The sequence below is a fragment of the Anomaloglossus baeobatrachus genome, chromosome 4 (assembly GCF_048569485.1).
Source record: "Anomaloglossus baeobatrachus isolate aAnoBae1 chromosome 4, aAnoBae1.hap1, whole genome shotgun sequence".
In the NCBI taxonomy this organism is placed as follows: Eukaryota; Metazoa; Chordata; class Amphibia; order Anura; family Aromobatidae; genus Anomaloglossus; species Anomaloglossus baeobatrachus.
Window position 1 is genome coordinate 436,232,374 of NC_134356.1, and position 26,923 is coordinate 436,259,296.

Genomic DNA, 26,923 nt, shown 5'->3' on the forward strand with positions numbered 1-26,923 from the left:
ACCCGCCCCCGTCGTTTATGCATCACGGGCAAATCGCCGCCTGTGGCATACAAAATCGCTAGTACCCATCACACGTACTTACCTTCCTAGCGACGTCGCTAGGAAGGTAAAACAGCCTCTTTTCTAAAGGGGCAGTTCGTGTGGCGTCACAGCGACGTCACACGGCCGGCGTCCAATCGAAGCGGAGGGGCGGAGAGCAGCCACATGAAAGTCATGCCCACCTCGTTGCTGGAGGACGCAGGTACGGTGTTGTTCGCCGTTCCTGGGTTGTCACACGTAGCGATGATGTAGCGCATCGTTAGCGGTCTCTCGTACGTGTCATACGCAATGACGTCGCTAATGAGGCCGGATGTGCGTCACGAATTCCGTGACCCCAACGATATCTCGTTAGCGATGTAGTTATGTGTAACGGGGCCTTAAGACTGTGTGTTAGTTGCAGCAAGCCACTATCTAGGTTCTGTAAGATATGAAGCCCCCCAAAATATGCTAGCTTCTTGCTAGGAAGGTACTGACCTTGAAGCAGGAGTTGTGACCCTGACAACAAGTATTAATAAAAATTAGGTAACACTAAGACTGTGTGTTAGTTGCAGCAAGCCACTATCTAGGTTCTGTAAGATATGAAGCCCCCAAAACTATACAAGGTTGTTGATAGGAAGGTACTGGCATTGAGGCACAATTACTGACCCTGACAGCAAGTATTAAAAATTGGGTAATACTAAGACTGTGTGTTAGTTGCAGCAAGCCACTATCTAGGTTCTGTAAGATATGAAGCCCCTAAAACTATACAAGGTTGTTGCTAGGAAGGTACAGGCCTTGAAGCAGAAGTTGTGACCCTGCCAACAAGTATTAATACAAATTGAGTAACACTAAGGGGCACTTTGCACACTACGACATCGCAGCTGCGATGTCGGTGGGGTCAAATCGAAAGTGACGCACATCCGGCGTCGCAGTCGATATCGTAAGTGTGTAAATCCTTTTTAATACGATAAACGAGCACAAAAACGTCCAAATCGTATCATCGGTGTAGCGTCGGTCATTTCCATTATTTCGGAAGGACCGATGTTACAATGTTGTTCCTCGTTCCTACGGCAGCACACATCGCTGTGTGTGAAGCCGCAGGAGCGAGGAACATCTCCTACCTGCGTCCTGCGGCTCACGCCGGCTATGCAGAAAGACGGAGGTGGGCGGGATGTTTACGTCCCGCTCACCTCCGCCCCTCCGCTTCTATTGGCCGCCTGCCACGTGACGTCGCTATGACGCCGCACGACCCGCCCCCTTAATAAGGAGGCGGTTCGCCGGCCAGAGCGACGTCGCAGGGCAGGTGAGTGCATGTGAAGCTGCCGTAGCGATAATGTTCGCTACGGCAGCTATCACCATGATATCGCAGCTGTGATGGGGGCGGGGACTATCGCGCTCGGCATCGCAAGCATCGGCTTGCGATGTGGTAGTGTGCAAAGTGCCCCTAAGACTGTGAATTGCGATGGTGGCTGACAGGTACTACACTACACCTGAACCCCTTGTTTTTACAATTTTGTTTTTTTCACAAGTTGTAACACCTATTGCTAGTATAACAGACACAAGGGATGTAGAAGTGCTGAGATTGTTAATTATTAGTAGCAGATGTCAGGTCAGCTTTAAATCTCTCCCTGTCTGTGAGTAAGCTGTCCCTATATCACACACACTGCAGGAACAGACCGTATGCAGCACTAAGAGGATTTTTTTTGCAGCAGCAGCAGTTCTATGATTTACACAGCTGTTAGCACAGTGGACACTGTCTTCAGCCCTTTAACACTAGAAGTCCCAGGAATTTCGAGCTCCCCCCTGAAGTCCTGAAAGAGGGTCAAATGACATACAATAAACTGAATAGAACTAACTAGAAACTAAATGGCTAAACTCAATGGAAAACAACAACCTCCTGTGGTGCGACAGTAATGGCCTTAATTACAGAACAAAAGACGGTGATTATAGGATGTTAGCTAAAATCCTTCAGGTCATTTGACCCATCTCTGGGTTCCAAAGGTAGAAATGTTAAATGACCCCTCTCTGGGACTTCTAGTGTTAAAGGACTATTTTGGATTCTGCAGCAGGAACACTATCTCATAGAACAAACTACACTGTCCCTATACCTGTTTCTATGATTTACACAGTCCCTAACAGCTAATGCTAAATATCTTCAGCCTTTATAAGGACTATTTTGGATTCTGCAGCAGGAACACTATCTCATAGAACAAACTGAACTGTCCCTATACCTGTTTCTATGATTTACACAGTCGCTAACAAGTATTGCTAAATAGCGTCAGCCCTTAGTAGGACTAGTATTAGTTGGCTGGAAAAACGCTGTCCCGCACACAATACAGTTTCACTACAGCTGCAACTCAGGAATGAATGCGTACACACAAAATGGCGGCTGCCTTATATAGCCCCTATGACGCTGTGCGGCCAAGCCAATCACAGTAACACCACAACAAAGATGGCTGCGGCGTTACTGTGAGGGCAAGCAATGTCAGATGTGTTCATTGGCTGGAAAATAGCGCAGAAAATAGTCCAGAAACGAAAATGAAAGTACCGGAGCGAATACCATATTAGCCGTCGGATAGCGAATACCTTGGATACCCTATTATCCGTCGGATACTGAATAGTGGCAAATACATTCGCTCATCCCTAGTGATTACTCTTACCTCATGTGCAGGGCTTTGCAGCTTAGCTATCCATAGTTATATCCGCTCATAAAGTGACAGTCAGTTAGTTGCTCTGATCGGAACCATGGATACCTAAGCTACAATGCCCTGCGTATGAGGTAAGAGACCTGGCTATATCAGAGAACTATATTATATTCTAATTGAAGGTATTTGCTAATATTATTATATCTACTACATATTGGGATAGGATCCTGGAGCTGGGAACGACCCTGTAATGATGGTTGCTCATAAACAAGACTATAATGTGCTGGTTTTAAATAAGGGTTAATGACTCACCCAGTCTGGATCTGTAGGCTCCACAGTTATCCTATAATATGTAACTTTTCCATCGTCTCGCTCTTGGACGATCAGTTTGTCCTTCGGAAACCGTTTCAAGAGTTGGGATATCTCTGTGTCTCTAAGCTTGGTGGAAAACTCTGCAGTGAGATTTGTAGTCCTTATCTCTTGTGGAATAACTGATGGTCGCTCCACCTTAGTTCTAAAAGAAGTTTTCTTATTCCCAGAGAAATCATCACGTACTTCTGGAAGCTTCTGTGGATGCCAAAACCTGCAATGTTGATCCATGGAACAGTATCCAGAAGCAAAGTAACGACAAAGCCTTCTGTTTCGATATTGCTTGTTTGGCAATTCAGTTGGATTCTTTGGTAGAACAGGGTTCAGCTCATCTTTGTTATGAGGAACCAGTGGTTCAGTAATTTTATTCTGCTCTACAATATCATTTGGTTGGACTGGCTTTTTCTCAGGACGTCTTATATTTACACGTTGGTGTAGAAAACGGCATCTCCGTCCAAACTGACAATAACGTCCCTGGGAGTAAAACCTGCACAAGTTAGGCTGCTGGGCATGCTGCGGCAAACTCTGACTATGAGCAGTGGTCTCTTGTGCCGGAGAAGGGAGTTCTGTACTTTGTACTTCACTTTCAGCCATTATAGAAGAATGCAGGAGCAAAGTAACCTAAAGTGAATAGATTACAGTCAGCAGTGCTTTGTTTCTATAAGAATTTAATTATTCATCGGTATTTTTTCTCAGTATTTGTGTGCCAAAACCAGGAGTGTCTCCAAAACACGCAATAGGTGTCAATATTTCAATAATCGTTTTTTACAGTACATTCCACTCCTGGCTTTGGCATACAAACACTGATACAAACTTACTGACATGTGAATGATGCCTAAATCATCAAGGTCATCAAAGTATTATCAACATACCAGTATTATCAACATACCAGAAAACTCCATTATAATGACCTTAGCAGCAATGAAATACTCCATCAAACGTTCCCTTATCATGAGCGCAAGAATAGTGCAGCATGCAGCACTATTCTTACTGTCATAAGTACTGAACATTGACAGAACCATAAGTAATATACAGCTGCACTCTGAGACGCTAAGGTATACAAACATTGTGTATATGAACGTGAATATGCATTACTGCTAAGGAAATAAATTTAAAAATTGAGACAGAGCATAAAAAAGGCGAATTTTACATTGGGGTCATATCTTGGTCAGATCAGGAGACTGTAATGCTCACCCCTACTCAGTCTTCACCACGGACTAAAATATGTCATTGGAGACTCAATGAGTCCCTGCTTAAAAGACCAGCGCATAAAGAGGGGTTGGGAGGAAAAATAGCTGAATATTTTGATATCAATAAACAGTCAGACCCCAGGTTTTCAACTGTGTGGGAAGCGCATAAAGCGGTTCTTAGAGGTGAGTGTATAGCCCTGGGCTCCCCTATTAAAAAGGATAGAACCCACCAAACCGACCTACTTACCACCCAATTAAGAGACCTCGAAGCTAAGCTGGCCGTTGGCCCATCAAAAATAATTTTGAGGGATATTGTTTCTGTGCGTTCGCAATTAAAAGACATTATTAACTACAAAATTGAAAAAATGCTGCTTTATAGTAGACAAAAATATTATGAAAAAGGAAATAAATCTCATACCCTATTAGTGAGGCAGCTCCAAGATGATAGAAGTCAGTTTTCAATATATGCGCTCAGAGATGAAAAGGGAACAGTAATATATGTCCCATTAAAATTGCAAATATTTTTCAAGTTTACCTATCTAAACTATAAAATTTACCGAGTGATTTGCCCCCCTGGTCCAGTTGGGAGGAAAGGGGATCATACAGACCTTTCTCAAAAGTGCACTCTTCCTTCACTTACTACGGAAGCTTTATCTTCTCTTAACAAGGAGGTCTCGCACGAGGAGGTGTTGGATGTTCCTTCTCTTCTCCCTAATGGTAAATCTCCTGGTCCTGATGGACTAATGCACTTTTACTATAAATCACATAGCACTATTTTAACCCCACACTTAGTTAAATTAATTAACGAATTTTTGACAGGATCACCAATTCCGTCCACTATGCTCATTCTTATATCACCCTTCTTCCTAAACCAGAAAAGGACCCTTTAGATTGTGCTAACTATAGGCCTATAGCCCTTCTTAAAGCCAGTAATTTTGTAAAAATGTTTAAATCTGCATTATGTTTGTCTATTCTGCTCCCTCATTTAATCCATAAAGACCAAGTAGGTTTCGTTACATACAGACGAGGGGGATAAGACAAGAAGGGTAATTGACCTTATTGAAGTGGTCAATAAAATAGAGAATGTAGCCCTTTTACTCAGCCTAGATGCCGAAAAGGCACTTGATCGCCTTGGGTGGCCGTTTATGTTCAAAACGCTGGCTCATTTTGGAATTTAGGGACCTTTACTCAATGTCTTAAAAAAAGTGTACACACATTCGTCAGCAGCCGTGAAATTGCCCCATGCACTGTCTCAACCCTTTCCAATTCATAATAGCACCCACCAAGGTTGCCCACTTTCTCCATTGCTCTTTGTCATGTGTATTAAACCCTTTGCAGCGGCTATCCACCTTACTCCAGATATTAAAAGAGTAATGGTTAGAGATAAAGAAATTAAACTATCTTTATTCGCTGACAACGTGCTATTGACTCTGATCCAACCGCATTCCACCCTCCCCAACTTGCATACACTTAAAACAGTTCGGTCAGCTATCTGGCTATAAAAGTAATAAATCAAAAACGGAGGCCCATCCTCTTAGATTTCCAGTCAGGTTATTGAGCTCCTTTAAAAAGCAATTATAAATACAAGTGGAAAGATATCTCCCTGAAATATTTAGGAGTTCAACTAACCTCTAGCTACAAGTTATTGCTCAAACAGAATTACCCCCGACTGTTTGTAGAATTGAAATAACTACCGGTACTTAATAAATGGAATAATTACCATTATTTCTTTTTGGGAGAGTATCAGCAGTTAAAATGGCTATTCTTCCAAACCTATGATACCTATTTCAGACCTTGTCAGTTGCGGAATCTCAAGGAGACTTAAGGCCACGTCTCACTAAGCAACATCGCTGCTGAGGCACGACTTGCTAGCGATGTTGCTGTGTGTGACATCCAGCAACAACCTGGCCCCTGCTGTGAGGTCGCTGAATGTCCTGGGCCATTTTTTAGTTGTTGCTCTCCCGCTGTGAAGCGCACATCGCTGTGTGTGACAGCGAGAGAGCAACAACTAAATGTGCAGTGAGCAGGAGCCGGCTTCTGCGGATGCTGGTAACCAATGTAAACGTCGGGTAACCAAGAAGCCCTTTCCTTGGTTACCCGATATTTACCTTCGTTACCAGCGTCCGCGCTCTCACGCTGTCAGTGCCGGCTCCTTGCACACAAAGCCAGACTACACATCGGGTAATTAACCCGATGTGTACTCTGGCTAGGAGTGCAGGGAGCCAGCGCTAAGCGGTGTGCGCTGGTAACCAAGGTAAATATTGGGTTGGTTACCCAATATTTACCTTAGTTACCAAGCGCAGCATCGCTTCCACGCGTCGCTGCTGGCTGGGGGGCTGGTCACTGGTTGCTGGTGAGATCTGCCTCTGTGACAGCTCACCAGCAACCCGCGTAGCGACGCTCCAGCGATCCCTGCCAGGTCAGGTTGCTGGTGGGAATGCTGGAGCGTCGCTTAGTGTGACGGTACCTTTATAGGCTATTCAGTCCTTTATCATCCACTTATCTGAACTCATAGGAGGCACAGGATCAAAAAACAGATTATGCTAGCTAGTAGAGATAGAGGCAGATTGGGTATCCCGGACATCATTAAATATTCTTCGGCAATTCATTTAGGAGGCATCCCGGCCTGGTCTGCACCTAGAGCATACTCTAGGTGGATAGAGATAGAAAAGTTGTGGGTAGAACCGGTCCATCCAAGCTCTTACTTATGGGCAACTACCTCAAATAAATCCAGCTCTCATACATTGGGACCAAATGCTTTCACAAAAATAATTTGGGATACATGTGTGGAAAAATTCCCATTAACGTAGAAAAACTCCCCACTAACTTCTTTCTTATTTAATCCTAAACTACCAGATAGCTTAAGAGGGAGTCTAACTAAACTATGGTTTCTGTTTTGCTGTTCTAGTTGACGGTCACTCTAGGTCCTTGTTACCATTTGATAAAATACAATCAAGCTACATCTTGCCTTCAAACTCTTTCTTCCAATATTTACATATTCAGCATTATATTCAGTCTCTGTACTCCTCCTTGGTTGTCTCTACACCAATTCGTTTTGAGGGGCTTTCTAGGGCAGGAGTATCGATCAAGGGTCTTATCTTTGACATTTATAAGATTTTACTAGTCTCATGTCCGGAAGAGCCTCTGAGGCACTCCTACATGGCCAGGTGGGAGGGTTACTTGGGTGAGTCTCTTTCTCCTGGTATATGGCAGGGGATCTGGAGAAGAGCAGCTAAGACCTCCACTTGTTATACGTATGAGGAAAACCAATATAAATTACTTATGTTCTGGTATCACACTCCTTCGTTATTGCATAAAGTTAAGCGGGCTTTACACGCTACGATATCGTTAATGAATTATCGTCGGGGTCACGGTGTTTGTGACACACATCTGGCGTCATTAACGATATCACAGTGTGTGACACTTATGAGCGACCTTAAACGATCGCAAAAGTGGTCAAAATCTTTTGCCGCGGAGAGGTCGTCCTGAAACAAAAAATCGTTTTCTGCTTATTAGCGATGTTGTTTCTCGTTTCTGCGGCACCACACATCGCTGTGTGTGACACCGCAGGAGCGACGAACATCTCCTTACCTACGTCCACCGACAATGAGGAAGGAAGGAGGTGGGCGGGATGTTACGTCCCGCTCATCTCCGCCCCTCCGCTTCTATTGGACGCATGCCGTGTGACGTCGCTATGCCGCCGCACGAACCGCCCCCCTTAGAAAGGAGGCGGTTCGCCGGCCAGAGCGACATCGCAGAGCAGGTATGTGCGTGTGACGCTGCCGTAGCGATAATTTTCGCTATGGCAGCAATCACCACATATCGGATGTACGGCTATCGCGCTCGACATCGCCAGCAAATGCTAGCGATGTCACAGGGTGTAAAGCCCGCTTTAATCCTAATATATCTAACCAATGTTGGAGGTATGGATTCAATGATGGAGACTTAACCCATATTTTTTGGGAGTGTTCCGTCATAAAAAGGTTTTGGTATAAGCTCAAAAATGTAATCTTTGAGGTGGCAGGCCTCCAAAATTCAATTAGACCATAAATTCTACTTGCTTAATATCCCCCCACTTCAGATTGGAAGTAGGACCCAACAGATTCTTCTACATTTGACTACAGCCGCAAGATGTTTAATTGCAAGGAACTGGAAGATGGCTCGTTCTCCTTCACTCAGTGAGTTACATTCTCGGGTGCAGGACATTCGAGGTATGGAGCATCTCACAGCTTTAATAAATAACACGTCTGAATGTTTTGAAGCAACATGGAATCTGTGGGATGTATACTGGGCTCAGAATGTTTAATAAGGGTAACAACTTAGGAAAGAATATCATCAACCCCCTGGGCTCTTTCCTCCCCCTCCCTTCCTCATGTTTCATTGTCTTGTCAATTCTGTTTGACTTTACTATATTTCTTACATGGTTTGCATTGAATTTCTGTATGCATTCTTTTTTTTGGAATGCTCAATCCCTGTACTGTTCTTTTGAGAAATCAATAAATACTCAGTTATTAAAAAAAGACCAGTTTCATTTGAGCCCAGCAGCAAGCGTTAAGGAGTATCTTTTTTGCTGGGTTTAAATTTCTATATTCATTGTTTGAATAAAGCAAATTTGCCCAGAGGCAATAAGGTGCAGCCCAAATCCTGATATAAGCAACAATATATAGCAAGGATTAAAATGTAACTTTTAATGTTATCTGTCTAAAAACAATAGACCTTAATAGAATACTAAATAAATTGCAGTGCATAAACAAGAGGGATAAAAAGGATGATTCTCACCCGGTTTTTCTCTCCGGAGCAGATGACACACCACCGGAACAGACCACAGGCGGAAGAGGGCAATATCAGACAAAAGGGGAGGGAACGATAATTTCAATAATTCCTATCCCTGTCGTGCATATGCAAAGTGCTTCCGCCCTTACAAGGGCAGCACCCAAGTCAGGTAAAGCTACCCCAATGGAGATATACCCCTCCCAACGCATTTCCCTCTCTGCGTTACCAGAGAGTTCATCAGGGGAGATTAATATGTACAACTTGCAATGGCAGGAAAATACAACACAAAGCACGTTGGTGGCATATGTGTTCACACACAGCTCAATTTGCGTGTGTGTGCTAGTGGCCAGTGGGACCACTTTTGTCTGATTTTGCCCTCTTCCGCCTGTGGTCTGTTCCGATGGTGTGTCATCTGCTCGGGAGAGAAAAACCGGGTGAGATCCATCCTTTTTATCACTCTTGTTTATGCACTGAACTTAATTTACTATTCTATTAAGGTCTATTGTTTTTAGACAGATAACATTAAAAGTTACATTTTAATCCTTGCTATATATTATTATTATTATTATATTCATTGTTTGCATACCTTAGCGATTCAGAGTGCAGCTGTATATTTCTTAGAGTATATTCAAGTTCAGTTTGAACCAATTCACTTTTGTCTGTTAGGAAGTGCCGTCCTTGAGAACTAATTAATATTGTCAACTATTAACATTTACAGACGTATTGTTAATAATTTTATTATATGATTTATGATTGGCACATATCTTGTAAAGCAGGGGTCTCAAACTCAGCTGGGTGTATGGGCAGCACAGAGGAAAAAAAATAATTTGGAGGGGCCGCATTGTTTGCAAGACAAAGTGACATTTTTGCATTGGCACCATATATATATATTATAGATATATAATATTTATTTTTTATTAATAATATATATATATATATATATATATATATATATATATTTTAATATTTAAAAAAAATTGACAGTAAAAAAAAAAAATGTCATGCCTTATTTTGAGGGTTTTTTTTACATTTTATTCCTTTCTTGTACCTAGTAGTCTTACAATTTGCAATATATAGAAATTTTGACCAACATCTTTTAGTTAATGTAATGTAGTTTTAATGTTCCCCATCTTGTTGTAATGTGCCCATCCTTGTCCCCTTGTAGTATTGTGTCCCATCCTAGTCCCCATTCTACAGTAATGTGCTCATCCTTGTCCCCATCTTATCGTAATGTGCCCATCCTGTAGTAATGTGTTCATCCTTGTCCCCATCTTATTGTAATGTGCCCATCCTGTAGTAATGTGTTCATCCTTGTTCCCATCCTATAGTAATGTCCCCAGCCTTGTCTCCATTTTATTGTAATGTCCCCATCCTATAGTAATGTCCCCAGCCTTGTCCTCATCCTGTAGTAATGTCCCCATCCTATAGTAATGTCCCCATCCTTGTCCCCATCTTATTGTAATGTCCCCATCCTATAGTAATGTGCCCACCTTGTCCCCATCCTATAGTAATGTCCCCAGCCTTGTCCTCATCCTGTAGTAATGTCCCCATCAAATAGTAATGTGCCTATCCTTGTCCCCATCCTATAGTAATGTCCCCATCCTATAGTAATGTCCCCAGCCTTATCCCTATCCTATAGTAATGTTTCCCATCCTTGTCCCCTTGTACTAATGTCCCTATCCTGTAGTACTATGCCCATCTTGTCCCCATCCTATAGTAATGTGCCCACCTTGTCCCCATCCTATAGTAATGTCCCCAGCCTTGTCCCCATTCTATAGTAATGACCCCATCCTATAGTAATGTGATCACCTTGTCCCCATCCTATAGTAGTGTGCCCACCTTGTAATGTTCCCAGCTTTGTCCCTATTCTATTCTATAGTAATGTCCCCATCCTGTAGTAATGGGTCGGGGGCAGTGGCTATAACTTACCGTTCGCTTCCCTCACCTTCCACAGACGCCGGAGTGAAGCTGAGGGGAGCGGACTCTGGCCCCAGATCCACAGTGATAGGAGAGATCGGTCACAAGGCCGGTCTCTCCAATCAGAGCTGGGGGCGGGTGAAACTGAGGTCACCCAGCTCCAGCCAATGATCAGCATTATAGCTGCACTGATCATGGCTGGATTTCAATGTTTCAGCCATTTTCAATGGCTGTGATTTAGTGGCTGTGATTGGCTGACGAACGCCGCTCAGCCAATCACAGCCTCCGTAGGTCCGGGGAGGAGACACCACCCCTCCTGAGGTCAGGCAGAGGTCCCCTCCTCCCCGAATCTAAGGTATTTGCAGCGATCGCAGCCACCACGGCTTCGGGGCTGCGATTTCGCCATGACGTACTGGGTACATTATGGGTCCTTAAATACCAGGGAGCCATGACGTACCCAGTACGTCATATGTCACTAAGGGGTTAATGTGCCTGCCTTCACATACACAAAAAAAAACAAACAAAAACACACCGTTGCACACTGCTTCCGTGCCCGCGGTGACTATCGTGGCAGGTGCAGGGGCCGCCAGCAGCCCCTGTCAGCGATTTATGTCAGATGAATGTTTTGCCGACGCTGCAGCACCTGCACCGGCCGCGATAGTCAACAGGGGCACGAAGCAGCCTGAGGGGCCGCATGCGGCCCGCGGGCCACATGTTTGAGGCCTCTGTTGTAAAGTATGTCCCTTTAACCCCTTTCTGTAGTAGCCTATTTTCACCTTTCTGATGAGACCAGATTTTTCAAATCTAATGCATTCTTTATGCGATAATAAGTCTGGCATACTTCTACATATCCTTGTTATTAGAAGGGGTTTTATTTTTTTTTTATGTGACACATTGTATTTTATGTGAAAAGTAAATTTAGGTTAATCTGAATATTAAAAATAATTTGGAAAAATTTGACATTTTTAAAATTTAAATTTTTAAAACAATAATTCCCCACAAAATAATTCTTAAATAATACTTCCAATATGCCAAGTTTACATCAGCATCATTTTTTACTTGTTCTTTGATTTTTGTTTCAATGTTAGAAGACTTGAAATGTTAGCAGCAATATTTCATTAATTCAATTAAGGGTTTGGGGTTTTTTTTAGGGACCTCTTCACTTTTGAAGTGACTTTGGAGGGATCTATATGTTAGAAAACTTCCAAAATTACTCCATTTTAAAAACAGCATCTCACAAAGAACATAATGCCTCATTCAAGGAGTTTGTTAACCTCAGGTCCTTCAAAGGAATTAAAGGGAACCTGTCAGGTGCAATATGTACCCAAAGCCACAAGCAGTTCAGGGTTCATATTGGTAATCCCTGCCTCACACAGGACCTCTGACAGAACCATTCACTATAAAGAGGCAGTTACTCTGAACTCCATCTGGTCTCTGATCCGGTGTCTGCCTTTTTAGAGGTGCACTATAGCATGATTGACTGCACTTGTGTGTACCTAAAAACACAACACACTGCTGGAACAGAGGAAGATCCAGTAAAGAGCAGCCATGCGGGGTCCAAATTGACTCAGTCTGCCTAATCATAGTGACTGGATCTGACAGGGGTTTTCTAGATTTAGATAGGAACCCAGACATAAGTGATCAGCTTACAGCATCGGAAAAATATGAAACAAATCTTTCCGATTTGTAGGAGGGAGAATGAAGGAAAACATTAACTCTCTAAGGCTGCTTTCACACTACGTTTTTTTAACATCCGTCATGAACGTTTTTTTAACGCAAAAAACGGATACAGTGCAAATGCGTTTTCATTTCAATGCATTTGCAATGGACTCGCGTCAACATGCGTTCACCTGCGTTTGCGTGCGTTATAGTGAGGATCCAGCGAGTTGCAGTTTTTTAACTTTTTTCAAAAACGCTACTTGTAGCGTTTTTTAGATGCATCCAAATACTGCAAATTGCTGGATCCTGACTATACTGCATGCAAAATGCATGTGAACGCTGGCATGCTGATAGACAGGATCCTGCTTGCTCTACTGAGCATGCCCAGAAACCAGTATGGTGTGATCAGTCTCTCTCTCCCTCTCTCTCCACCGCCTGAGAGCGGACGACGCTCGTAACCAAGGTAAACATCGGGTAACCGCGGTCTTAGTTACCCGATGTTGATCTTTATTACGTGTGCAGGGAGCAGCAGCCCTGCTCCTAGCAGCTGCAGACGCTCGTAACCAATGTAAATATCGGGTAACCGTGGTCTTAGTTACCCGATGTTTACCTTGGTTACATGTACAGGGAGCAGGCAGCCGGCTCCTAGCAGCTGCAGACGCTCGTAACCAATGTAAATATGGGGTATCCAAGCAAGTTACCCGATGTTTACCTTGTTACGAGCCTCCACAGCTGTTAGATGTCGGCTCCCAGTCTTTCACGTTCAGTTCCCCTCAGTCCCGATCACATGACTCCAATGCCCGCCCATAAACTTAAAGTGACAGGATCCTGCAAAATAACACATGCGTTTGCATGCGTTTTTTTGCTGTAAAACCAGGATCCGCTTTTGCAGCAAAAAAACGTTCATGACGCATGTTAAAAAAACGTAGTGTGAAAGCAGCCTCATTATGTTTTTATGATGTTCACTGCAACTTCATTCTTAGGGTCAGTATGATCACAGTGGTACCACAGTTATATCGCTTTTTTTTAATGCTTTGCTACTTACAAACTTCTTTTTTCCGTTTTTTATTTTTATTATTTTTTTTTTTTTTTTACTTTTTTTTATATGCCTACTGTATGTATTACAAATTTGAGTTCATGCACATTATATACTTCTCCTAGGCTAAAAATACTCTAAAGTAAAACAAGTTTACTCACACTGCTGCTACAATCTTGTAGCCTAACCTCTGATTCTGCCATCAGTTTTTGTTTTTACAGCAAACATTGTGTGGAAAAACAACCTGATAACATGATTCTCCATGATTAGGTGATACCAAACTTAGGGGTACTTCTCACATAGCGCGATCGCTAGCGAGATCGCTGAGTCACGTTTTTTTGTGACGCACCAGTGACCTCATTTGCGATCTCGCTGTGTGTGACACTGAGCAGCGATCTGGCCCCTGCTGTGAAATCGCTGCTAGTTACACACTGCTCTGGTTCATTTTTTGGACGTTGCTCTCCCGCTGTGAAGCACACATCGCTGTGTTTGACAGCGAGAGAGCAATGATCTGAATGTGCAGGGAGCCGGCTTCTGGCAGCCTGCGGTAAGCTGTAACCAAGGTAAATATCGGGTAACCAAGCGAAGCCCTTTGCTTGGTTACCCGATATTTACCTTGGTTACTAGCGTCCGCCGCTCTCAGGCTCCAGTGCCTGCTCCCTGCACACGTAGCCGGAGTAGACATCGGGTAAATAAGCAAAGCGGTTGATTACCCGATATTTACCTTAGTTATTACCAAGCGCGGCATCGTTTCCACGTGTTGCTGGGGGCTTGGGGCTGGTCACTAGTCTCTGGTGAGATCTGCCTGATTGACAGCTCACCAACGACCATGTAGCAACGCACCAGCGATCCTGACCAGGTCAGATCGCTGGTGGGATTGCTGGAGCGTCGCGAAAGTGTGACGGCACCCTTATTCACCAAGAATAGAAAAAAAATATGTCTCTAACTACACACTGTAATCACATAGGTAAAATATCAGTGGCAAAAGATAATAGGATTTGTGTTGCTCACTTTAGAAAATAAGCGACATGGTCCAACAAAAAAATGGAAGAAGAATCACCAGACGGGCCCTCATATTCCATAAAAATATTTCTTCATTACTCACATTACAAGTATAGGCAAGAGAAGAGTTTAGGAGCGCAGGGCGAACGGACTACAGCTGTTTCTCGTGTGGCTTAACCTGCTGAGTTTTTATGAGAGAAATGATTAGACAGATTTTGTATAGTGGTTTTAGTCCATAGTCGTTGTGTATAAGGCCGAAGCCACACGGGGTTACGTGCGAGTCCTCGCATGACACTCGGCTCACGCTCGCAACACAGTGGGAGCTGAGTGACATGAGAGGCTCATGCGACTGTGGTCCGATCGTGCAATCAGACCACAGTGGCGGAGAGGAGGGGCGGAGCTGAGGAGGGGAGGGAGGGATTTATCTCCCTATCACCTCCATTGCCGGCTGATGCAAGAATCACACTGCTTTCGCAGTACACCGGTGTAACGCGAGAGCAGTGCGATATTTCTCTCGCCCCATAGACTTGCAAGGGTGAGAGTGGAACAGGATTGCGTTCCACTCGCAGCAAGCTGCGACTGTTTTCTCGCTCCAACTAGGGCTGAGAAAATAATCGCTCATGGGAGCGGACCCATAGAGTAATATTGGTCCAAGTGGAATGCGATTTTTTTTATCGCATTCCACTTGAACCGTTTTTCTCGGCGTGTGTCCTAGGCCTTAATGTATTTGTGTAAAATTGATTGTTTTTGTGTATATTCTCTTGTAGAAATTATTTTATTTTTTGTGTTGAAATGGCATTTGTACTAGCATTTATTAATTATCTATTTAAAGGGAACCTGTCACCAGATTAGGCAAATATAAGCTGCGGCCACCACCAGTGAGTTCTTATATACAGTTTTCTGGAATTTTGTATATGAGCCCAGGCCACGCTGTATAACATAAAAAATACAAGTAAAATATATCTTTGTACCGTGTTAGCCAGTAGAGATAAAAATTGTTTAAAAGAACTGAGAGTCCTCAGTGGTTGATACCTTTTAATGGCTAACTGAAAAGATGGTAATAATTGCAAGCTTTCGAGACTACTCAGGTCTCTTCATCAGGCATGGTATAACACAAAATCTGAAGAGTCACATATTTATATGCTGTTGTGTATAAATATGTGACTCTTCAGATTTTGTGTTATACCATGCCTGATGAAGAGACCGGAGTAGTCTCGAAAGCTTGCAATTATTACCATCTTTTCAGTTAGCCATTAAAAGGTATCAACCACTGAGGACTCTCTGTTCTTTTAAACAATTTTTTAACATAAAAAAGACTTTTATAATACTCACATAGGGGGTGGTCCGGTCCGGCGCCTTTTCTCTGCTGCGATCTCTATTTTCCTTCTTTTGAGCCTCGTATAGATAATGCATCCTACGTCATGCACACTAGCCAGTATTGTGGTCCTGCACAGGCGCACTGTGATCTTCCCTGTTGAGGGCAGATCACAGTACTGTAATGCGCAGGAGCGATGAAAGCTTAACGACCGCCAGCACATGTGTACTGCAATACTTTGATCTGCCCTAAGCAGGGCAGATCAAAGTGCACCTGATCAGGACCTCAATGCCGGCCTGTGTGCATGACGTAGGACATGTCATGCACAGGGGTCTCAGAAAAAGGAGGACGGAGATTGCCGCTGAGAGAAGGCGCCGGACGGAAGAGCAGCGACACCCATCGGACTGGGCCGACTCCTAGGTGAGTATAATAAAGCTGTTTTTTTTACATTATACAGAGCATCCTGGGCACTTATATACAGTATTCCAGAATGCTGTATATAATAGCTCACTGGTGGTGGCCGCAGCACATAAGGGAAAAACCTGGTGAAAGGTTCCCTTTAATGATAAACCTGATGTCAGTACGAAGGTGTGGACCAGTAGAAGCGTGCTAGCCACGCGAAACAACTGTAGTCCGTTCGCCCTGCGCTCCTAATCTTTTGCCTTGCCTGGACTTTTAATGTGAGTAATAAAGAAATATTTTTAGGGAATGTGATTGCCCGTCTGGTGATTTTTCTACCATTTTTTGTTGATACCAAACTTATGTTTTGTGTTTTTATTATTTTAGTAGCTTTAAAAAAAAAATAATTCTGAACATAGTAAAACAAAATAAATTAAATTTGCTTTGTGTCACCATTTCCATTTTTGAGCTGTTGTTTTTATTGTGATTATTTTGTGGTACAGATATTCACATTGCTTCAAACATTTTCTGGGAAAGGTGCCATGACTGAAAACAAATAAAATGTATATGTTCTGTTGCCGTGATCCACTTTATTGATCCCAAGGGAAACTGTAGGATCGTATTGAAAATCTTAATTTTGGCCTTCTGATTTTTTTTTATCTATTTGACTATTGGGTAAATATTATATTTTGATCAATGTGAATTTTACATACACGCCAATACTAAATATACTTATTTATAGAAATGTTTTGATGAAGAAAAGAGGGCAAACTTCAAATTTTATATTACTTGTTATTATGACAGAACCCACACCAATGGGGCACATGCTGCTTTTATTATTTTAAGTAGTTTTTGTAGGTGGACATCAGTTTTTGAGGAGTTTCTGTTAAGCGCCGATCACAACAGCGGTTTCTTGCCGGAAAGCCGGATCCGGCACAAAAGCGTTTCAGCTCCATTTATTTACAATGGAATCGTGGCAAGATGTGGATACATGCAATTGCATGTGACCACATCTTGCTGAAATTTCATTGTATATGAATGGAGGGGAAACGGATTTGTGCCGGATCCGGCAAAATACCACTAATTTGAAGCGAGCCTTAGGAAAATGGCTCCAAATGTGACTTCGGAATCCACTGAAGCAAAAAAAAAAAAAAAAATACAAAAAAAACCCCCCACCACCATGCACAATAACTATGGAAGAAAATAATAATCACCCAAAAAAACTTATTTTGAAAGGATTTTTTTTAACGTGCATTTTTCAGCCAGAAAAGTCCCCAAAGAAACTGTGAGCAGAGTCTGGAGATTTTATTTATATATATATATATCTCTATATATATATCTATCTCTCTATATAATCTATATCTATCTCTCTCGCTCTATCTATATATATATATATATATATATATATATATATATATATATATATATATATATATATATATATATTGCTCAAAAAAAAAATAAAGGGAACACTTAAACAGCACAATGGTATTTTAGGGTTACCTTTACTTTTTTAAGCAGTATATATATAGTGCATACTAACTCCACCGGGAACCTGTGGTCCTCAGCTGTAATGGCGGCTGTGTTGGGAGCACTGGTCTCTCACAGAGACCGTGTATAGAGGCTCCGGGCCGTGCAGGACGCCGCCGGTGCGCTCGGCCCTGGGGTGGACCCTGCAGTCTCCGTGCACAGTATGGCTCATGCACCGTCTGCTATTGTAGCAGCGCTCTCCATCTGTGGAGCTGAGGTATTCCGTGTATGTCACACACACTGACTGCTCTCCTCACACAAACTCGTTCTTCTAGTCCCCAGCTCCTGTCACCCACCTGCACGCTGGTACAGCACGTAATCCAGTCCCCCAGAGCAACCTTGTACCTCAGAATTCCCTTCCCCGCTCGTGTGCGCAGCCGCCGTTGGTTCCGTGTCAATGACCTGCGGTGAGGGCAGGGCTGCTCTTCCCAGGAGTGCTGCTCTCCCAGGAGTGCTGCTGTGTAGATTTCACAATGTCTGAACTGGCAGAGTTGTAATATGACTGTAATTAAATGACTCCTCTTTTCCCAGCGCTGTATACATAGGAGCCTGGGGCTACACACCACCATTGGAGCATATGCAAGTTTGCTATGTCACTGCTACATTGCAACGTAATACTGCAACCAGGGCCGGATTAAGGTTGGTGGGGGCCCCTAGGCAGAAAATCTGGTGGGGGCCCCATAACGTTAACATTTTTAGTCATAACAGTAGAGTGCGAATGTAGCATTTAGATATAAATCCAATGAGCTTGGATCTTATCCTGTTCTGCCACATTCAGATTTACAGCACTACAATACAGATACAGTCCAGGATCACTCACAGCCGTCACTTATACTCAGAAAGTAGAGTTACTCACATTTTTTTATTGATCCCAAATGTTAAGACAGCCAAGGAATAGTAAAAATAAAGAAAGGGAAAGTTCTCACTGGCAGCAATGGTTGCTGAAAATCACAATGTGCTCTCTATTATATTGTCTCCGGAGTAGTACATAGCAGCTGATGTCTGTACACGGTATGCCATACACTGTATCAGAGGTGAATCTAGGTTTTCCTGTCCCATGGAGTAGAAGTTCAGTTTGGCGCTCCCTTCTATACACGGCTTATGCGGTTTGAGTAGTTGTCATGTGACCGCTCATACGCCATTTTCACACGTGCCGATGAGCTGCTCTTCCTAATTCTCTCGATGTTCAGTGAAATACTACAGCCCATAAAGAGAAGCAGGAAGAGAAGCTAATTGTGATTCAAAGTATTAAAATGACCTGCAAGTGGTCATGTGATCACTTCTGGAATTAGCAAGCAGAGCTAAATCCTTACATTGAGTATATTACAGGTTGTTTGATTGGGCATGCTACGGGGCTTACTTTTATTATTAAAGGGGTTGTCCAGGTCGACAAGGGAAATTTGTAGTTATCCTATATGACTGCAGACTTCTGAATTCTCACAGCTTGCGGACTGCACACTGTCATGATTTTCCCGTGCCATGAGCAAGTAGTCATGGCACTGCAAGTATGCGATTTGCTTACTTCCGGCCACATTCAAATTAGGACGTCTGCAGCCTCACTCAATAGTTACATGCCCTCAAGCTCTCACTGCTGGCATCGGAGAGTCCTGACAGTGTGCAGTGTGCACACTGAGGATTCAGAAGTCTGCAGTCACATAGAAACTTTCATCACAAACCTGGACAACACCTTTAATGCTACTAACATAATGTAGAAACCCTTGCGGTCATGTAATTTTACAAATTATGGCTTGCTACGTGTGTACAGGATCAGAATCAGTAAAATGTACATAAATACACTGTGTGCAGAATTATTAGGCAAATGAGTATTTTGCTCCCATGATACTTTTTATACATGTCGTCCTACTCCAAGCTGTATAGGCTGAGAGCCAACTACCAATTAAGTAAATCAGGTGATGTGCATCTCTGTAATGAGGAGGGGTGCGGTGTAATGACACTACACCCTATATAAGGTGTGTTTAATTATTAGGCAACTTCTATTCCTTTGGTAAAATGGGTCAGAAGAGAGATGTGACGGGCTCTGAAAAGTCCATATTGTGCGATGTCTTGCAGAGGGATGCAGCAGTCTTGAAATTGCCAAACTTTTGAACCATGATCACCGAACAATCAAGCGTTTCATGGCAAATAGCCAACAGGGTCGCAAGAAGCAAAATAGGCACAAAATAACTCCCTATGAATTGAGGAAAATCAAGCGTGAAGCTGCCAAGATGCCATTTGCCACCAGTTTGGCCATATTTCAGAGCTGCAACGTTACTGGAGTATCAAAAAGCACAAGGTGTGCCATACTCAGGGACATGGCCAAGGTAAGGAAGGCTGAAAACCACCACCTCTGACCAAGAAACAGAAGATAAAACGTCAAGACTGGGCCAAGAAATATCTTAAGACTGATTTAGCAAAGGTTTTATGGACTGATGAAATGAGAGTGACTCTTGATGGGCAGATGGATGGGCCAGAGGCTGGATCAGTAAAGGGCAGAGAGCTCCACTCAGACTCAGACGCCAGCAAGGTGGAGGTGGGGTACTGGTATGGGCTGGTATCATCAAAGATCAACTTGTAGGACCTTTCGTGTTGAGGATGGAGTGAAGCTCAACTCCCAGACCTACTGCCAGCTTCTGGAAGACAACTTCTTCACGCAGTGGTACAGGAAGAAGTCGGTATCGTTCAAGAAAAACATTATTTTCATGCGGGACAATGCTCCATCACATGCATCCAACTACTCCACAGCGTGGCCGGCCAGTAAAGGTCTAAAAGATGAAAAAATAATGACATGGCCCCCTTGTTCCCCTGATCTGAACCCCATAGAGAACCTGTGGCCCCTCATAAAATGTGAGCTCTACAGGGAGGGAAAACAGTCCACCTCTGGGAGCAGTGTCTGGAGGCTGTGGTGGCTGCTGCACACAATGTTGAGCGTAAACAGATCAAGCAATGACAGAATCTATGGATGGTCGGCTGCTGAGTGTCATCATAAAGAAAGGGGGTGATATTGGGCACTCATTTTTGGGGGTTTTGTTTTTGCATGTCAGAAATGTTTATTTCTAAATTTTGTGCAGTTATATTGGTTTACCTGGTGACAATAAACAAGTGAGATGGGAATAGATTTGGTTTTTATTAAGTTGCCTAATAATTCTGCACAGTAATAGTTACCTGCACAAACAGATGTCCTCCTAAGATAGCCAAATCTAAAAAAACCCACTCCAACTTCCAAAAATATTAAGCTTTGACATTCATGAGTCTTTTGGGTTGATTGAGAACTGTTGATCAATAATAAAAAAAATCCTCTAAAATACAAGTTGCCTAATAATCCTGCACACAGTGTACAGCACCAGAACCAAAAGCAATACCAAAATACATCACTAGCACCCAGTGGCGTAACTAGAGTTTGATGGGCCCCGATGCAAAGTTCAGATCTGGGCCCCCCTCCACATACACCGACACTTGGGGTACAGGATAATGACACTGACACTTGGCTCTTACCCTCAGCACCCAGATTTCCCATGATCTGAAATCCCTCTATCAGCACCCAGCTTTCTTATGTTCTGATATCCATCTTGTCCTCGGCACCCAGCTTCCCCATGCTTTGCTATACATCTTTCCCTCAGCACTCAGCTTTCCTATATCAGAGCATGAGAAAGCTGGGTGCTGAGAGATGTATAGCAGAGCATGGGAAAGCTGGGTGCTGAGGGAAAGAGCCTTTTTCCCCTCAGCACAAAACGTTCCCATCCCCTGATTGTATCTTTGTCCCCCCTCGTATATAGTTCTCCAAACACAATAATGGCCCCCACATAGCCTTCCATATAGTGTAAAGGCTCCCACATAACCCTTCATATATTAGAATGCAGCTCCATAGTCCTCCATGTATTATAATGCATTTCCCATAGTTCTCCATGTATTATAATTCACCCCATAGTACATAATATATAATACTGCCCCACATAGTCCTCCATATATTATACTGCACCCCCATAGTTCTCCATATAGTATAATGCACCCCCATAATCCTCCATGTATAATATGCACCCAGCCCTCCATGTATAATAATGCAGCCAGCCTCCCCAGTCCCTTCAATTATTATAATTAATTTCTCATAGTTCTCCATATATTATACTACACCACATAGTCCTCCATATATAATATGCACCCAGCCCTCCATGTATAATAATGCAGCCAGCCTCCCCAGTCCTCCATGTATAATAATGCAGCCAGCCTCTCCATGCCTCTATGTATAATAATGCAGCCAGCCTCTCCATGCCTCTATGTATAATAATGCAGCCAGCCTCCCCAGGCCTCCATGTATAATAATGCAGCCAGCCTCCCCAGGCCTCCATGTATAATAATGCAGCCAGCCTCCCTAGGCCACCAAGTATAATAATGCAGCTAGTCTCCCCAGGCCAACAAGTATAATAATGCAGCCAGCCTCCCCAGGCCTCCATGTATAATAATGCAGCCTGCCTCCATGTATAATATAGCAGCAAGCCTCCATGTATAATAATGCAGCCTCTCCAGGCCTCCATGTATAATAATGCAGCCTCTCCAGTCCTCCATGTATAATAATGCAGCCTCTCCAGGCCTCCATTTATAATAATGCAGCCTCTCCAGACCTCCATGTATAATAATGCAGCCTCCAAAGGCCTCCATGTATAATAATGCAGCCTCCCAAGGCCTCCATGTATAATAATGCAGCCTCCCCAGGCCTGCATGTATAATAATGCAGCCTCCATGTAAAATAATGCAGCCTCCCCAAGCCTCTGACCACCGTGTACCCTCTCTCTTCACGTCTCCTCGTTCCCCCGCCGCTGCTCGTCCTCGCCGCTGCTCTGTCCTCGCCGCTGTTCGTTCCCCCGCCGCTGCTCGTCCTCCCCGCTGCTCTGTCCTCGCCGCTCTCCTCGTTCCCCCGCCGCCGCTCGTCCTCCCCGCTGCTCGTTCTCCCGGTGTTGCGGTTGGCGTCCTCCCGTCCTGCACTCTGTGCATTTAGCACAACAGTCGCACGGGAGTGATGTCACGGCGCAGGTACAGGGTTAGAATGATGATGCATAGCGCGGCAGCGCTATGCTTCATCATTACTGTGCGCGGTGCTGGGGGAGCCGCTGCAGCCGCTGACACCAGGCAGGGGGCTCCGGTTCTGCGGCTGACACCAGGCAGGGGGTCCCGATGCCGCGGCTGACACCAGGCAGGGGGGCCCGGTGTCGGCGGCGGCACCGGTTCAAATAGCAGCCGCGTGGTCTGCGGCAGAACAGCGCAGCTCCTCTCTCACTGACAGGAGCTGGCTGCTGATCTGCCTGGCGGGCGCCGGGCCCCTAACCTCCCGGGCCCGGTCATAATGACGACCGCGCCTGCTAGCACCCTCATCAGTAAACGAATATATCACCAGAACCACCAATACATGACTACAGTACCAAATTTACTACAACAATATATTGTAATGTCACATCCCCATATACATTTGTATCACATGAATTAACAACTCCCAGTATGTCCTTAACAATTGTAAGAAGATGCTGGGAGTTATCAGTATTTATGAAGCATTGAGTATCACAAACATACATTTACATCCAGGTACCTTGTAGGTGACATCTTCTCTGATCGGAGTCATCTTATTCTTTCTTCTCCATCTTGTCCAGACGTCATGATGACTTTTCACATCCACAGCTCCTCTCTGCAGACTTCCCGGGCCTTCTGCAGCACATCTCAACATTATGCCCTTATAAATAAATAGCAGAATGATTATAATGCTCCTAAATATAAATATATGACCTACGCTGTGCGCCTGAATAAATAATTGCCACTCACTGTGCTCCCTGCATAAAATGACCCACACAATGTCCCTCTTATGGTACATGGCCTCTTCTTTCAGTTCTGGGCCCCCTCGTCACACCGTCCTGTACATTGTGTCCCCACTATACTTCCAAATGTCTATACTGTGCCCCCTCCTCACACACCCCCTCCTGAGCTGTACCCTCACAATGTCCCCCATGCTATCCCCTCTCTATACTGCCCTCACCCTCAGTATCAAAATCACTATAGTGCAACTCAATCTCACATTCCCCCTCCTCAGCATACTGTGCCCTCCATACTGTGCCCTCACACTGGCCACCATGCTGCCCCTTCTCTATACTGCCGATCTCCTTCACTATACAGTCACTATACCGCACCACAGTCTCACATTCCCCCTCCTCAGCATACTGTGCCCTCCATACTGTGCCCTCACACTGGCCACCATGCTGCCCCTTCTCTATACTGCCGATCTCCTTCACTATACAGTCACTATACCGCACCACAGTCTCACATTCCCCCTCCTCAGCATACTGTGCCCTCCATACTGTGCCCTCACACTGGCCACCATGCTGCCCCTCCTCTATACTGCCGATCTCCTTCACTACACCGCACCACAGTCTCACATTCCCCCTCCTCAGCATACTGTGCCCTCCATACTGTGCCCTCACACTGGCCACCATGCTGCCCCTTCTCTATACTGCTTATGTTCCCCACTACCCAGTCTCTATACTATGCCCCTCACACTTTTCTCCACCAATACTCTCCACTTACAATTTTCTCCCACCATACTGCTGCCTCACACTTTTTAATGGTGCCCCCTGATTGCCGTGCAGGGGAACATATGCCGCATGCCCCCCAAAGGTGCGCCCCTGTACAGTGTACAGGAGAATACATGACTGGTACACAATATACTGTGATACAGACACCAGATGTTATACAATATACACATTATTATATACCATCTGATGTGTGTACACAGTATATCACACTACTCTGTACACTGGATGTAGTATACCATGTACACAGATATACAATGCCCTGCACTGATCACACCTGGACCTACAGGACAGGATGTAACATATTCTATATGTAATATGGGCCATATAGTGTAATGTGTGCTGCAGGCTCAGATGTGATCAGTGCAGGATCTGGGTAGTGATGTCTCTGCTGGAGATCAGTGTGAGTTATTGCAGGGGAGGGATGAGGCCGATGACCCGGCACTGACAGCCCGACCTGATCTGCAGCAGAGCACACTCCTGCAATATCTCACACTGATAGCAGAGTGGCCGCTGACACTATGGAACCGGTCTGGTGTTATCAGCGGCGTCTGCTCCCTCCTCACTGCAGTCTCCTGCCCGGCCGGCACCATGATTAATCATACTTACCGGGATCCACTGAGACCTCCGGTCCTCCCACAAGCTCCTCTACGGCAGGAAGAAACAGCAGCGCGGTGACGTCATCCTGGCAGACGCAGCCCACACAGCGTGCAGTGGGCGTGTCTGCAGCACAGTGATGGCCGGGATTGAAATACCTTAAAGGTACAGTGCGGTCTTGAACCACTGCGGCATTAATAAAATGGCGGACACACAGATGGTGGTGGGGGCCCCCTCAGAGGCTCTTGTGGTGGGGGCCCCTGGGCTGAAGCCCCGTCTGCCCCGCCTATAATCCGGCCCTGACTGCAACCACGACAAGCAAATGACAAAAAAATCTGAGGCAGTTGACTTTTTGCAACGTGTTTGTCGCAGTACCCTTCTCAATGAACCCTTATGACTTGTATTGCGCTGCCCAAAGAAAACTTAGTAGAGTTACTACAAATGGCAGGACCAGGTCCAGCGGCTACATCTGAGACGCCCTGGCCTATTAGGTTGTCACAGGGTATTGTGCAATCTGCCCTTCTGTGCAATATCCACCTCCTCCTTGGTTACGGGTCCCTAACTAAAGGTGTTGCCAAAACCAGCTAATCAAAATCCTAGTTACACTCTGCACCACACCCACCAGACACACCAGTGGACGGCCTGAGTGGAATAGGGTCGCCCACGTGGGGGGTTGGTTAAGGGGAGGTCAGGAGTAGGCCAGTGTAGTGTTGAAAGTGAAGGAGAGAGGAGGTCAGGAGCTGGGATCCTTGGAGTTACTAGGTTGCAGACGTTGGTCAGGGCCTGGTAGGAGCTGGACCCCCGGTCGCAGGGGATCATGACAAGGGGCAAGGCCTTGTCGTGGAGGACAGCCGGCGGCCTTGTACCATCACTGGGCTGGGACCAGGGCACGACGGGCTACGTGGACCCTAGGTCAGGGAGTAGCTTCAGGCAATCTGACAATTTACCCGACGAGAATGGAGCCTTCAAGATCCGCTCTCCACCCGCTCCAAAATCGGGGTACTAGCGCACCGAGGGAGATAGGACTTTCCACACATACGGTCCAGAAAATCCCAAGCGTGAACCCTGAGAGCAAGCTCCCTCAGTTAGCCACACTGGGTAGCGGGACTCAACTAGTTTCAAGCTACAGGGGCCAACTAGAAAGAGAACAAGGTCCCAAGGGAAAGGTCACAGATCAACAGGCAACAACAGCAGAAACGGGATCCAAACGTGCTCCCCTCAGCGGCAGCGGTGTCCAAAACTTTGGGTTACTGAGTTGTCGGTGTCAGCGTCATTGGACTGAGTGAGTACGTAAGTGACCTTTACCTCCCCAACGGCACACCCCTGTCACCATCACCGTGGAGGGGTTAAACACCTGGCTGCCCACTATATCACCACCGGGTACGCCCCAGCTGCAGCGGTGGTACTCCACCTTACCACACACCACAGGTGGCGTCACAAACAATAAATATCCCCTTAATTGGAGTGGCCGCACGACCCCCGGGTCCGGACGCCCCTCGAGCCACCGCGGATCCGGATGCGAGCAGCTCGGCTGCTGACGCGGGGGCGGCACACATCCATGACCCATGCTTATTGGACAGGAACACTGAGAACTGCCTCCTACTTGACTCATCTTTTTTGAGCCGGGCTGGTGCAATGTCATCACTGCAGCAAGATGTACATGTGATATTGCACCAGGCTGGCTAATCAAAACAAGAGCCTGGCATGGCGGAAGGGACAAGAAAGTTCTCAGGTCTATCATCTGACGGTCGAAGAATACTGACCTAGCCACCGGACTGGATCCGCTAATCAATTTGCACTCTTTCTGACTGGGGACCGATTCCAAGATCCAGGACTTATTGTTCTGAGGGAACTGTGACCCAAACTAGAATGTCAGAGACTGATAAAATACAGAAAACACTAACTTC

At 44.9% G+C, this 26,923-nt stretch overlaps 1 protein-coding gene across 2 annotated transcripts in view; it reads right to left on the bottom strand.

The window, feature by feature from the left end:
* Positions 1–25,049, bottom strand: part of LOC142303776 (uncharacterized) — a 135,024-nt gene extending 109,975 nt beyond the window's left edge. The window contains exons 1-2 of one of the 2 annotated variants that reach the window (XM_075345479.1): positions 25,029–25,049; positions 2,976–3,653 (exon numbers count right to left, since the gene is read on the bottom strand). In XM_075345479.1, coding sequence (XP_075201594.1) covers positions 2,976–3,626 — 651 coding nt within the window. In that variant the 5' untranslated portion in view covers positions 3,627–3,653; positions 25,029–25,049. Of the gene's footprint in view, positions 1–2,975; positions 3,654–18,149; positions 18,396–25,028 lie in introns of those variants that run through there. The other variant, XM_075345478.1, reaches the window with a different exon arrangement.
* Positions 25,050–26,923: the final 1,874 nt, after the last annotated feature.